General features: G+C 41.1%; 2 protein-coding genes across 2 annotated transcripts; both read right to left on the reverse strand.

Moving 5' to 3' along the window:
• Positions 1–1,028: 1,028 nt before the first annotated feature.
• aqp8b (aquaporin 8b) lies at positions 1,029–5,587 on the reverse strand (the record flags this gene model as incomplete). The annotated part of the gene is made up of 7 exons (XM_080857102.1): positions 1,029–1,034; positions 2,058–2,216; positions 3,560–3,581; positions 3,745–3,879; positions 4,409–4,623; positions 4,813–4,939; positions 5,328–5,587. 7 exons carry the CDS (start codon positions 5,585–5,587, stop codon positions 1,029–1,031), a joined length of 924 nt encoding a protein of 307 aa, XP_080713228.1.
• A 64-nt stretch (positions 5,588–5,651) lies between these two features.
• On the reverse strand, positions 5,652–11,074 carry LOC308379841 (aquaporin-8-like; the record flags this gene model as incomplete). The annotated part of the gene is made up of 5 exons (XM_080857103.1): positions 5,652–5,763; positions 8,779–8,946; positions 9,211–9,425; positions 9,898–10,024; positions 10,803–11,074. The coding sequence occupies 5 exons, from the start codon at positions 11,072–11,074 to the stop codon at positions 5,652–5,654; spliced, it is 894 nt and encodes a 297-aa protein (XP_080713229.1).
• Between the last annotated feature and the right edge of the window lie 4,405 nt (positions 11,075–15,479).

A 15,479-nucleotide genomic window follows, 5' to 3' on the forward strand; every position in this document is an offset into this window, starting at 1 on the left:
ATTTGTGCCACAGTTTATACATAACATAAGTATTTAAAGGACTGATTGCTTTATTTTCTTTATTTTTTACATATATATTTTTTCTATTTTATTTTTGCGTGAGTGTGTGTGTGTGTGTGTGTGTGTGTGTGTGTGTGTGTGTGTGTGTGTGTGTGTGCGTGTGTTAGGACTTCACCTTCTTGGTTGGCTTGTATTCTCAAAAATGAGTTACACCATTTGAAAATCTGATTAGAGTACTTATTATTGGTTATTTACAGGGTACAGATACAAAAAGAGAATCTGCTGACTTGGTTGAAGGCATTTTACCACCTGTTTGTTTCCTGCGGTAACTAAGTTAAAGTACAAGTTATTTGAAAAAATGAAATGGTTAAGCTTAGGTGGCTGAGATGGCTGAATGTTGTTGTGTTGTACTGAAATAATAACCTAGCAGAGAAGACTATTGACTATCCACAGGGTTTTTCTAAATGTAGATTGTTCACTAAGGAGATCACTAACGCTTGCTGAGCCTCCAACGAGTAAAACAGAGTGGTGTTTGTGAGTCCCTGTGGAGCAGCACATCAATTCAACTGACCTCCTCTCTTATTGAGATTCATTGTGTCATGTCATCCCCTCTTGTTCGTCTGTGATGTGCTCATTGGCTTATGGTTTCAACTCAACCAGTGTCTCATTAAATGTTGACTGTTCAAATGAGTCTATGACAAAATGATTGAGTGGGTGCCTGTGTGTGCTGCTGAGGAGATGAACAATGAGATGGAAACATGCTTATTATAAAGTTAAGTTAAAGGTAATCATATATATACAGAAATAAATATACACAGCAAAAGAGCATGAGAAAACAAACACAAGAAATGTGACTTTCTTTCTCCCTATATGAGGTGTTCCCCTAGTGCAGACTGTCATGCACTGGCTTCCCGCCTACTGAGTATGTTTCTTTAACCACCAGTGAGCTCTGATGGCTGAATAGAGCTGCCCAAATGTGTGTGCTGTGAAGGCTCTGAATCATCTCTATTCTCCACTGGCTCCAGGGTTCAGGGCTTGGGAACAGAGAGAACAGAACAGAGACCACACCGTGGGGCCTGCAGTGGGCACCTCCCCAATTCAGAGAACAAATCATTGATTTTTAAAGAAAACTCTGCCCACCCCTCCCCCACACCCATCCACCCCCCTCCCACACCGCCTCCACCTCCACACTTCCACTTGGCTAAGCAGGATTCACAAATTGCTGTGTTGAACTTTTTATGGGGACTAAATAGCTGCCAATGAAAGTGTAAATGACTAAGGGTTGAATGCGGCCCTGACAATAGTTGTAGCGTGACGAGTCTCCCCACTGACATATTGATCATTGTCATCAGTGCTGTCCCTCGTGAAAGCCTAGAAGCCAGCAGAAACTGGAGGCATCTTTTGAGTCGGTTCCTCGCTGGGATGGAGGCATTAACTTAACCACTCCCGCAGTCCTCTCAGTATGCCTCTCAATACGGTCGTCCAACTCCCTGCAAGCAAATGTGCTTCTGGTGCTCTGAAGACCGCAGGAGCACAGTTTAAAAAGTCATCTCACTGTGGCACAGAAATTAACTCATATCCCCATGAAGGTCTAGTGTCACTTCAAATATTCCCCTCCAGAGGAACAGTCCACAGTGTTTCCACCACTTAGTGAAAAGAAAGGGATTTACCATTCCTGGCAGAAGTAGAAGAGTAGTAGAAGAGACGTTGTTAAAGTCTGTGAGTTGCTGTATGAGCATTTATAATATATAATATTATCACACAAATATTGTGTTTGTATCTCTGATGATACCAGAGATGCTGGCACAACTTAGATGACATTTGCCTTGAAAGGAACACAGAGTGAGTAAAATCTTACTGAACAAGTATTTGTAATCTATGGATTATACATAATATAACAATGCATGAAAATAAGTCATAGCAGTTACACAGAAAGTTGGTAAAAGTCTCTAATATAAGATCCCTCCTTTTGAAAAGAAAGCAAAAAAAGCCTGCAGAGAATGTGGTGTATGGAGTACAAAGAACTTACCATGTGGCAGCCTACCCAGGCAGCCTACCCAGGTCGCTGCCAGCAGGTTGTCTGGAAGCCTCCTGGTCGGCACCTCCAGGAGAAGTCCTGGGCCTCCAGTCTGAAGCAGAAAGCGGAGGTCCACACAGTTGGAGGGCTGTAATTGGTTTAGGGCAGCGTCTTGGAGAGCGTTCCCATGTGGCCACTGCTGTGAGCGAGCACAAGAGAACAGTTTGAAACCCACATAGCCAGACCCCAACGTCCAGCACAACAGTGACAACGGGGGACATCACAAAAGTCAGATCAGTTTCCTTACTTTTCGCTCGGTCTTGACTCAACATTAGCTCTGTAATCGAGTTTTGGTGAGACTTCAGATGCCAGAAGTGATTCATAAAGAAATCTCTTCTCCCCTCCCTTTTTGACCACACCTGTTCCAGCATTCACCCTTTGCACCAACGACATCTTGACAGGGTTTTTGTTTTGCTAACACAGAAACAGATGCGTGTATGTATCCAAGAAACTTGCCTGGCACATTCATTTTCTTGATGTAGCCAATCTCTGTCAGTTCACATTATCCATGCTCAGAAGCTATGGCTTCCAGAACACTGACATCCCTAATGCTGCAAGGATGCGTTTGCTTTGAACAACATTCTAGGCTTTTTGTTTGATAAATGTATAAAAATATACGCATTTCATCAATGCTTCAAAATATAAGCTACTACAAATAGAACTTCAAAAAATTAAATATTTCAAAAATATATTAAAAGTCTGTAAAATGATCGACATATAAAATCCCATAATAGAATGAAAATGGTGTAATGAAACAGTGTACTCCATATTGCCCCTTTGGTAAATAAGATCAATGGCAATAGTGCAAAGTTTTATTGTAGTTTTTAATGTGCAGTGTGTTCAGATAACATACAATATAACACAATGAAGGTTCAGAATTCACCGTATTTCTGCCTTTGTATATGTTTAATATTTTCAAACTAATAACCATAGAAACATATTGACACTCATACAAAAATCCACAATGCAAATACAATGAACTGGAACAGAGTACAGGAATTCTTTAGTAGAAGGGTTTGTGATGAACACTTCATATTTGTGCAGCATCTTTGTTAGAAAAAATTAAATCATTACTTTCCGACTTTTACAATAATTCTTTACCGGCACACACCTCAACATATAACATTTGTAACAAGAAGCTGGGAGAGCGGTTGCTCTGTGAACTGTTGTTCATCATTGATCTCTCAACCAAAGACCATGGGAGGTGAAGTGCAGATTTGAAAAGTTCAGACCACTGATGGGTTAGTAGTACTTCACTGAACAGTCGTAATATCAATGAATAACTGCCACCTCATCACCATTTGTTATAACTGTGGATTATTCTATGTAGATATGTGCAATCTCCTTGATGATTCCAGGGTGTTTCTGTATCTTACTGAGGTACCTGCATCGAATGGTGAGCACCATGGTGAGAAAAGTATTTACAGCGTCGGCCAGTGGGGCTGCTCCTTGTTCAAAGGATTATTTTAGGATAACACGCACCTTCCCGTCCCCAAGCAGGAGCCTATAAAACAGCAGGAGAGGTCAAGTCAGCTGAAATTGTCCTTACTGCAACTTCAACCTTAATACTGTCTTGTTTAACACATCATTGGGTCTTGCTTAGCAAAACACTCAAGCCTAAATTATTGAAATGTTTTTTTTTGTTTTTCATTAGCAGATGTCCTTACCTCACTAAAACTACAGCCAGCAGACCTCCAGAGAGAGGGCCCACCCAGTACACCCAGTGGTACCCCCAGTAGCCCATCATCACCGCGGGGCCCAGAGCCCTGGCAGGGTTCATGCAGGCTCCAGACACATCAGCTCTGGTGGGACAAACACATGAGATGAAGATGAAATGTGTGAAATGTAAAGCTCATTCTCAGGCCATTTAAAACTTGACATTTCTTAAAATATATACTTTTGAGATTATTGAAGAAGCAATTTCATTTTGTTCGATGACACAAAGTGTCTAACGGGATGGTAAGGCATGGCCTAGCGTGCTTTGACCACAGAATCTCACAGACCGAATAAGACGAAAAATACAAGCAAAAGGTTTGATCAAAAGTGGGACAAACATCCACTGGAATAAAGGGAAAACCACTGATTCTTACTGTAGTTGATACTTTCCAAAGTTACAAATATTCATGACATGTACTGTAACTCTGTCACCACACGTTTCCTCTTATCATGTGCTGATATCCAATCAGCTTCCAAGCACGGTATATAAGCAGTGTATAGATGTGGTTTATTCAAGATTGTATGTGTATACTGTATGCACTGCGCTCAGATAGTGTGGCTCCTCCACGTCTGACACTCTCAATGCTTGCCTGCCTGACTCACTCACTCACTCACCCTGCTAAGATGTTGAAAATGACAGTGCAGCCGATCAGGAAGGGTGCCATGGGGCTCTTGCTCTTGGTGTTGACTGCACTCATCAGCACCACGGTGGTCACCAGACACGTCATGGCCACCTCTCCAAAGATGGCTGCCATCAGCCGCTCCTCTGATTGGACCACAGCAAACGCTGCGCCCTGCGCACTGGCATAGTGTTCCCCTGATGTCATTACCTGATTTGAAACACACACATTCTTTAAGTGATCGATAGAAAGAATTGGAACTAGAGATGTTCATATGTATCTACAATAAAGTCGAATTAAGAGAGTGTGTAGAACTCACAGATTGCACCGAATGGAATGTTGCAAAGCAGTCTAAGTGGAATTGAAATCTTTTACATTTATGTTTTTTTTTTTACTCACCCTGGACATAGCTGCCCCCAGCACTCCCCCAATGAGCTGGGACACAATGTATGGCACCACCATCTTCATCTGGATGCCCCCACAGAGGTACACCGCCATGGTGAAGGGTGGGTTAAAATGACCGCCACTGAGTAAGGAACAGATGCAACGCCATGTGTTACCTTCTTTAGAGACATCATCACACACACCTTACTGTTTAACACTGGGATCTTTTTTCACTGTCTCTTTAACATCTGTAACTTACATTATATTCATTTACACATTAATATCTTAATGATGACAACAATTCTGAGCTTGTGATAATATCTTTCAGGAGAAGTCTGCAGATCAGCTCCAGTAGGAGACACAGTAGAAAGGCCTTTTTACAACTCCCAATTATCTCCAGAGATACTGAAGTGTGCACGCACTCCTGATATTTACCCAGGGTAAAAGTAAACTCACATCACCATAAAACAGGGCCACAATCATAAAAGAAGTCAATCAAAGTGAAATTACTGTTACCAAACACTCCTCACCTGACTTCTGCCATGCATGCCACCAGGACGGCCACCGCCAGGCCGTGTGCCAGGGCGGGCTGCAGCCTCCCCGCAGCCTCCACGTTCTCAATCACCGACACGCAGCCGACAAACACGAAGAAGGCTGTGCCCACCAGCTCAGCCACACATGGCTGGATCACCCGCTCGTAGGCACCAGAGGGCCGGTCGGCGTCTCGCTTCTTCACGGCTGCAGCGGAGCCGCTCTCTAAGTCGTTGAGCTGGAGCTTCTCCTCTGCCATGCTGATGTCTGACTCGGAGGTGCTCAACACTGCTCTTCTCTGGGGTAAATGATGTCGGAGCTGTTCAACACTGCTTTTCTCCGTGGTAGATGATCTCGGAGCTGCGCAACACTGCTCTTCTCCGGGGTAGATGATGTCGGAGCTGCTCAACACTGCTCTTCTCCGGGGTGAATGATCTGGAGGGCCTTATAAAAGGGGCAGATCCAGTCGCAGAGGTGCGCCCCAGTATCTTTCTTGGTAATCAGTTGAACTTTGACAGGTGAGCGGAGACATGCAGTCTAATTGCTTGAGTGGCCTTTAGACAAGGGCATAGGTGTGGTTTCAGAGCTGATGGGGACACAGGCTTGAGGTGGGCTGTGTTGGCCAGGGGGATACTAAACCTGTGACCAGAATGGTTAACTCGGAAAACAGGGGCTATCATTTTGACCACAAAACATCAACCTACTTTTTAAGCAATGCATTTCATGACCTTGGTTACGTTCTTGAGGACACTGAATATTATATTCTGATTTTATCTCACTATGTTGTAATATAGCAAGATTGTAATTTTACATTTACATTTACATTTAGTCATTTAGCAGACGCTTTTGTCCAACCAAATTTTAGACAAATATATGAGCAGTATATTTCTACTTATTTTGATGGTGCCAGCAGATATCTCTCAATTGAAGGACCAAAAGCTGCACAAAATATTTCTAACTTATTAACTCAGAAAATGCGAGATTGGTTGATTTTGAAATAACATGTTAAAATTACATATACATTTGGCAATGGCAAAATAACACAGTGGGTCACCTTTCCTCTAGGGAATGTGAGTTGTGCATTTGTATTAATGTAAATTATTCCAGAAATGCACTGTTGAAAAAGCCTTGCTTTTATTTGTAATAGTACTGAATGTGATCTGTGAAAGTGTAATGTGTGATTGTGATTCTTTAATTTTTTGATTTAACTGAAAATGTATGTATATTGAATATCACTGGCATGTAGAGTTTCCCTTGTCCCATTTCACTGACAAATTCTGAAAAAAAAAAAAATAATATTCATAAATGACATATTATATATAATTTAAACAGGTTTCTTTATCTATACGTTTATTTGATCAACGATAAAGTTGATTGTTATGAATAATCCTATTAAAAAGTTGTTGTCCATTAATTTGGGAAAACTAGAAAAGAGCCTGAAAATAAGTACAATGATAATAATTAGTGCTGTCAAACGATTAAAATATTTAATCGCGATTAATCTTATTTTTGTCATAGTTAACTAAAAATGAATCGCGATTAATCGCACATTTTTATCTACCTTTCAATTATTATTTCCATCATTTTTATTTTATTTTAATGTTCTTATCAACATGGAAAAGTGGATTGGCTTGCTTTATGCAATGTTTTATTTTATTGAAAAACAACATTGCCAAACAGGGCGGTACAAAATAAAATTATAAAGTGCAAGGACTCAGCCTATAGTGCAGTTAAACCATGGCTTAGTATTTAATTTTTTTCAAGTTTGCTGTGAACATAGAAGTCAGGCCTCTTATTTCAAAAACAATGAACCGTAACAGTAAAAGGTAAGCCTACTACTTCTGTGCTTTCAGCCAGCTGCCTGTTGACATTTTCAGATAACAGTGAAGCTCGCTTCTTTTGCACAACACAACTTTTAAAGGTAATCCTTCTATTTAGAAGCTTTTTATCATCCAATTCGCCGTATCGCGCTCACCATTCACTCAAACGTATCGTTATCCTACTACACAGTTTGGGAGGGCAATAAGAACGTTAATCTAAAAAAACAAAAAACTTTCGCGTGATAATTTTTAAAAAAATGGGTTTGTGTTAACGCCGTTAATAACGCGTTAAACTGACAGCACTCATAATAATATTAATGAACTCCAATTCTGCTGGACACAAATAGTCAGCATATTTACCCTGACTCAAAATCACAATTGAGTTGGTGTTTAGGTGTGTGTGACAGTTTCTGTAGTTACACAATGCATTCAAAATCAAATAAAAACTTCTTTGGTGTTATAACATTGCTTATTTTCCAGAGAATCTGAGGATGCGTTCATATATTCCGATGATTTCAACATTATTAGACTATAAAATTACCAATAAGACACATCAGCAAAAGAAAAGCATACTGAAATGCAGCATGAATGAGATAATTAATGTTTATGGATACAATAATAACTATGTATTTTACAGTTTTACATGAATACATAATTAATGTTTATGAATACAATAATAACTACGTATTTTACAGTTTTACATGACTGAGATTATTAATGTTTATGAATACAATAACGACTTAGTATTATTGTTTATGAATGCAATAATAACTACGTATTTTACAGTTTTACAAGAATTCATGGAGGTGTATACAAAAGAAAATAACAGAATATGTGATATAAAATATGACTACAATAGTTATTTATATTATTATAATTTCGGGGTAGTTTATATGCTGACAAAAGCAGACATAAGTATGACATAAGTACAAGTAAAGTAAACATATGGGGTTGTTCGGTCATGTGTAATTGTACTGTCTTTTCAGAATACAAAATTTATTGGCCTGGATACTCAAACATACATCAGAAAATACTGTAATTTATACAGATGTGTGGAGTAGTCATCATGACAAGATTATGACATGTCCAGCACTTTCATCCATCTGATACAAGATGCACAACTTGGATCACTTCAAGAAAACTCGAACCGTCTCATCGCCAAGCAGCAACCTGGAAAACAATGCAATCGTAAGTAGTTGGAACCAGATCAGAGAGCAGGTGTGGGTGTGTTCAGTTTGGAGAGTCTGTGGAATCTGCTCCGACACAGTCCATCCTGTCACTCACTGACCTACTTTTCAAAAACGGTCACAAGCTGGCTATGTCACAAACATGTTCCAGGCGGACAATTTGAGGCACAGCAATAACGATAACACAGACTCATTCGTGTTAACCTATCAGTGGGTCCAGGGGTTGAAGTAAGACCCTGAACTTGTATTGTGTGTTCACACAATCGAAGATGTATGAAATATGCATGAAATGTAGTGAATAGCTAGAAGATGTGAAATATAGGACTAGTGAACAGCTAGAAGATGTGAAATATAGTGAATGGCTAGACGATGTGCATTTCTTCAAATATGAAAAGCTGGTCGAGGAAGTGCATATAAGACATGCTCTGTGAATGAGTGAATGCTGAATCCTGAGTTGTTGAAAAGCTAAGACTAACCTGATGAGACTGCCGGTGATCAGAGCTCCAACCACAGGTGCCACCCAGTAGATCCAGTGGTAGGTCCAGTAGTTGGCCACCACCGCAGGGCCAAAGGCTCTGGCTGGGTTCATGCAGGCCCCAGAAATGGCTCCTCTGAATCACATGTGAAGGAATGAGAGCAGTTTATATAATTCATTTGCAGAAAATGTTTTCCTGACTGCTTACAAAATATATTCCTGCATCATTTTAACCATTTGTGTAAGGCAGTGCCCTCATTTAAGCATTACATGTAGAAAGTCAGGTGGCTGTACTAGTTAACTGATACTAGTTAATACTAGTTGATACCAGAGTTAGAAATGAAAATAAGTAAATAACTGGATAAGAGGGTAGTGGTGTGCAGTCCGGCTTGGTTCTCACCCGGCCAGGATGTCTGCGGCGACGGTGAGGCCGATGCAGAGGGGTGCCAGCAGGCTGCGGGTCCTGCCGTTGACCGCGCCCATGCACACCACCATAGTCAGGAACAGGGTCATGACCACCTCTGCCACGATGGCCGGGCCCACCTGCCCCTCGGCCGTCACCACATTAAAGGCCCCACCAGATGCATTGTGGTAGCTCTCCACAGGCGAAACCACCTGGGTGAAGGGGTTATGCAAGTAAGGATTTTGCCTCAAGTGTTGACATTAGTAAAAGCTATCGATAGCCTCTACACAAACCTATAAGAGCTCCACTGGTGCATATTGAATTTGTGAGCGCACATGATAAAATGGCTTTCCTCATTCCAGTGTGGTACCCACTGAAATGCAGTTTATTTGAAAATACATGTTCTTTTTTCTCTGGCAGTGAAAGGGCAAAACCCGGTCTGAAACCAGTTGGCCTGTCTGCACTGTTTGTTGTCTGAAATCAGCATGGGCTCAGCCCCCTAATCCTTTTACAGCTTAATAATCAGTAGAGGAGGGTGCAGACATTGAGAGAAGCTAAAACTTGGGCGATAAGAAAGATAACAATAACTTGGGATGATCATTTTAACTACATCGGATAAGACAGGAATGTGAAAATCGCCATATTGTCCTCGGTGAGTAGTGTCTGCGGTGGTGAGTCTCTCACCTTGGCAAGAGCAGCTCCGATCATGCCCCCACACAACTGGGAGATGATGTAGGGCAGGAGCAGAACCACCTTCAGACCGCCAATCAGGCACACAGACACAGACACCGCTGGGTTAAAGTGGCCACCGCTATTAGGAATTTAAAAGAGATAAGATATCATTGTATGTCTCATACGTGATCAATAGTTTATACTCAGTTCTGTTGTTCTCCCAATGCCGAGTAGAAACTCATTTGATTCATGACACAAGCTTGAAAGTACTGGTTTTGGTAGAAACCTGACAGAAATGCCTTCACTTTGGTTGTCAGATGATCCCCAAAATCATTACTCTTTTTTCAATGTATTGTTCTGTATATCTAACACAGAATTTGCAGCGTTGTGTACGTTCGTGATTAATATCTTTACAGTTTGTACTTTACTTTTCAACTTTTCTTTGTCTGGTATGAAGTGTCTATTTTTATTTCATACCTGCAACTTATCATGCTGTTGCTGCATTGGTCCTTAACCAGTACAACGTTTGTAGGCACTAAAAGTATTGACCTGATATGTCTGATCAGAAATCAGTTTCAAACATCACACACACAGCATTTTAAATGACTGAATTAAATGACTGATATCACATCCCCCTCTTGAAGCTACTAAAGATGAATGCCTGTCATAACACTAATATGCTGTTTAACACAGGCAAGTGGACTGTAGTAAGTTCAGACTTAAAGCTTGAATTCTAGTGACCTTGCCTTATACAAGATGCCCCCTGTTCCCCCCACAACCCTGAGGTCCCCTAACCCCCCACCTCTCCCCACTCCTTATCTGTTCTAATCAGGTGTCTCCCCAGCACGTGTCCTACCCCTAACTGGTGTCCCTCAGACCTCTTCCCCGCCGTTTCCCCCCCCCCCCCTACTCCATACCTGATCTCCCCCAGCACCGCAATGACAATGCCCAGTGCCAGGCCATGGGCCAGAGCTGGCTGCAGCCTCCCCGTCCCGCTGACGTTCTCCACCACCGAGAGGCACCCGGTGAAGATGAAGAGCGTGGAGCCCAGCAGCTCAGCCAGGCAGGGCTGGACGTAGTGCAGGAACAGGGCAGCTCCTCTGCTCAAGCGCCGCTTCTCCTCTGGCTCACCCAGGGTCGTTGTGACGGCCAGGTCGCACAGCTCAGCCTTAGATTCTGACTTCGACATCCTCGGGCAGGTGGGTTCTGGACACAGGCATTGTGGAAACGGTGGATAAAAACCGTCTCTAACCACCCCCCTCCCCTCACACACACAGTTCACAAGAGTGTGTTGATAAGCTTGAAGAGGGAAAGGAGAGAGAGGGGGAGGTGGAAAAAGATAGAGTAGGAGTGAAAGGAGGAGGGAAAGAAGGCATAGAGAGGTGGGATAAGAAACAATGTGAAGAGGTGAAGGACTCTGATCAGGAGGAGGAAGGAAAGAGGTGGAGGAAGGTTGCAAGAGCTTGGGTGTTGCAAACTGTCCGTTCCCCATCTACCTGCGGGGATAAGAGGGGTCCTTCTTTGCAACTCTTCCAATTGTTGAAAGTTCTTAGAATGGGACAAAAAGTATAACACATGATGCTTCTTTCTAAAAAACTAAATATTTCAGAAGGTCTGTAGAAAAAAAATGTCTCATAGAAGTATAAACCATTTGAAATTGAAGCTTTTGAAAATTCGAACCATTAAAAATGTATGAATTCTTAATTGAATATATTGCATGTACTGTTCAGCACACTGTTCAAATATCTTTGTGTGTTTTCTGCCAGTGAAATGAAGGAATATTTATTTTTCAGAGAGTAAATAGATTTATGAAGGATAGCAATAAGAGGTGCATATAGGAATGAATAGCCTTGTCAGAAAGGTTATCTGTGGGCTTGGTCAAGGAGACTATAAAGATAAAACAAAACAATGATGATTTGTCATTATTACGCAAATAAAAAATATTTTCAGCATATTTAAAAAGAAACTATAGGCATATATTAACAAACAGCCTCTTAGCCTAACTTTATTAACGTAGCTCACGCTTTGACCTTCTCAAGCTTCTTTTGCAACATACTTTTACCCTTGAAAACAAAGGACTGATTTAAGAAGCAATTATTTTTTTTTCTTATCACAGAAGGAAATAATCTGTTTGAATTTCCAACACTCCAGTAGCTTTACTGGAATAACAGAATGCTGACTATGATAAGAACATTTGCATTTCTCCCTCTCCCTACACTATGATGGCCTGCCTTTTTCTACGTCAGTGATTTGACTTTTGTGTTCATAGTTGTAGTAGTCAATGTCACATGGCTTTTAGCACTCATCACGCAGCCATCAAAATGAAACCTCCTGAAGAGGACAGACACGGTATAGCAGTACAGACATGGTTCGTCTCTCTCTCTCTCTCTCTCTCTCTCTCTCTCTCTCTCTCTCTCTCTCTCTCTCTCTCTTTCCCTCTCTACAACTTACTTAGAGCAGGCAATGTTGTAGTCATTTTATGGATACATATAATTAACTGTGATTTTGTAATACAATACATTCAGAAGTGTACTTGTTACCATTCCATACTTCAGGTCTGAGAGAGCCAGAAGATAGCCTTTTTGCAGGGATGTTGATGAGCAGGAGCAGTCCCTTATCTTCCCATACTCGTGGCCTTGTTTGGGGGATGGCAATGGTTAACCAAAGCATAGAATCCAGTGGAAAGAATTCATACAATATTATGTCTGATGACCTTCAGGTCAACACAAGGCAGTTGAATGATAGGTACTCGGTCAAATATGCCATACCTGCTCGATTTACTTCAGTGATAACTGCTCCATAAAGCCAGTTATACAGCTTGTTCTTGAAAACCTATCAAAGCCTTTGAGGCCCTTATTATCGCTGGTAATTGCACGTCTTTCACTGGGTAAACAAACCCAAAGACACTATCTGGTTTGAAGAGGTCACTGTCCACCCTTCTAACATTCACCCCCTTTCTCCTAATCAGATAGGGAGAGATATGACCCCAAAGATCAGATTAAAAGCTTAGTGTCATTTAGTGAGGCTTCTTCAAGGTGAACTCACTAAATTCATCAGCTAACTCGCTAATGTCATTAGCAAGATGAGCTTGATGAATGGGCTAGATGTTTGTTTGTGTTCCAAAAAGTGAAACCTAAAGTGCTGTTTATACAAAGTCTAGTTTGTCTGCGTCCGATCTGTCTATAATAACGAACACTCTCTATCCGCATACGGTATCCGCAACGATCCGAATCGGGGGTAGAAAGTGAGTAGATTTGAATCGGTTTGTCTGCATGGATTCACGCAACCTGATGACATCATTGCCTCACTTCTTCACTTCACCAACCAATATATATAACACTTGTTCTCCCTCTACAGCTCACTCGTGGTGGGTCTCGAATTCACTCTCATTAATCCAGCCTACTGGTTTTTGTTTAGCCTCCTATCTTGATCTAATTCTTTTTATTCAGACGTTACATAACTTTCATGACCACAAATATAAATTGGCCAGCGATTTAATTCGCTTTTTTCTTCATATGTTAATGTAGAATGGTCGGAGCAAAGCCTCACGGGAAATGCTCAAGCTCAGCCTCTCAATAAAGCAAAGACATTTAAACAACTTACAGACATGTCATGTTGCACTGTTCCAAACTCTTTATTATCAATAGAAAATAAAATTCATTTTCGCATAACCTATAGTCTGCTCTGACCACCGATTGTTTTAACCACCATAATGTATTACTGTGCAGATTAAATGTAGGCTATGAGGTTAGGCTAAACGTTGCTAATTGTAGCTTGTCTACTGGCTGCTTACCCGTGTCCTCCTGTCTTCTTCTACGTTTTTTCACGTTTTTGCATATGTCTGTAGCAGCGCTAAAGCGCCACCAACAGGTGTGGGGTATGTACTACAGTCAGTTCATCCCAAACGGGTGTGTTAGTCTTTACGCAAATCTCTCGTTACCAGGCTCCATCCTTACGCAATTAAAAGATTCGATTCGATTCGATTCGTGTGAAAAATGAACCCGATTCAGTGAATCTAGACTCCGTGTAAAGGGGGCCTAAATGTATGGAAAGGTCCAAACATAACTCTGAGAACAATAACAGAGCCAAATACAATTCTTTTTATGAAATTATTTTAATGAAAAAAACTCACAAGTTGTGTGACAGCACTGTGAATTAATGAATAACTCATGAATACTGCCTTGCTCGAAATAATGTTTCTTCAAAAGAACAGCTAAACGATATTTAAAAACAAGGATGTCATGTCAGAATGGAAAAGCACAAATGTAAAGATAAAATAGAGAAGGTAAAAAGGTAGAGAGAGAATTGAGCCTTCAATTAAAAACAGCTTTAAAGTTACAATATGCAACAATTTGACACTTTTTTGAGGTTTGGTACCATCCTCAAATTCATTTTGATACATATGGTCATGTGAAGGACAGATAAAAAAACCTGTGTCTTTCCCACTAGCCATCCAGGATATGCCCTATGTAGTTCTGTGTTCCGGGCTGGAACACCCTGCAAAATTGAAAGAAAAGCTTTCACAGCATGACATCAGCCAGCTATACTGCCAAAATACACCAGTTAGTGTGTTGGCAAGCTTCTGCCAGTGTCAACTGGGCTGTTGGTGGTATTTGCAAGGTTTTTGCATGCCTTTTAGGTAGTTAGCTTGTTAGTTTTGGATCAAAACTCCTTATTGCTGCTTTAAGAGGCAATTGTTTAATCGATTTTGATGTTGAATATAATGCCAAGAAGAGCGTGGTAATGGTCTGTAGAACTAAGGAGGACATAAATATTAAGTTCCCTGCCTTTCATTTTACTGGGCAAGCTCTGGGGGTGTCCAATAGTACCAAATACTTAGGGCACATTTTCACAGACACGTTGGAGGATGATGCCGACATGTTCAGACAGAGGAGATTGCTCTATGTCCAAGCTAACATGTTGGTTAGAAAATACCACCACTGTACATATGATGTTAAAATTAATTTGTTTAGAGCCTACTGCACCCCTCTCTATACAGCTCCACTCTGGGTGAATTACAAGAAGGAGAGCTTGCGTAAATTGAAAGTAGCCTACAATGTCTGTCTTAGGATACTCCTGAAGAAACCCAGGAGTACTACAGCCAGTCAGCTTTTCTAACCACCTTCATGGCCTTGCTGAGGAACCTTATTTTTAAGTTTATGAGTCGGTTAGACCACTATACAAATTGTATAATTGATCTGATGACATACTCTGGCTGCAGCTCGGTCAAGTACACATCTAAGATCTGGGAACACTAGCATGAGTGCCTTTTTTAGCCCTTCTTTCCTTATATTTATATGTATTTATGATTGTATGTATTTATGTATTTATATGTAACGTATTGATTATATGTATTGTGCATCTTCTATGTGGGCCTTGAGCCTGTAATAAAGTTTAATAATTGTAATGGACTTCTCTCTCTAAAGAGTTGGTCAGATCAGTACCATTCGGAGCACTCTGATGTCCAAGATGGATTCCCACCCCCCCAGAGAGCTCTCACTCAGGGCAAGACAGAGGCTCTCCATGGGCCTTTCAGGGGGGGGCCCTTTTCTGTTGTGTCCTTGAGTCCAGCCATGCTCGAGGCCTGCCCCATG

The sequence above is a fragment of the Sprattus sprattus genome, assembly GCF_963457725.1.
Source record: "Sprattus sprattus genome assembly, chromosome: 18".
NCBI classification, from domain to species: domain Eukaryota; kingdom Metazoa; phylum Chordata; class Actinopteri; order Clupeiformes; family Clupeidae; genus Sprattus; species Sprattus sprattus.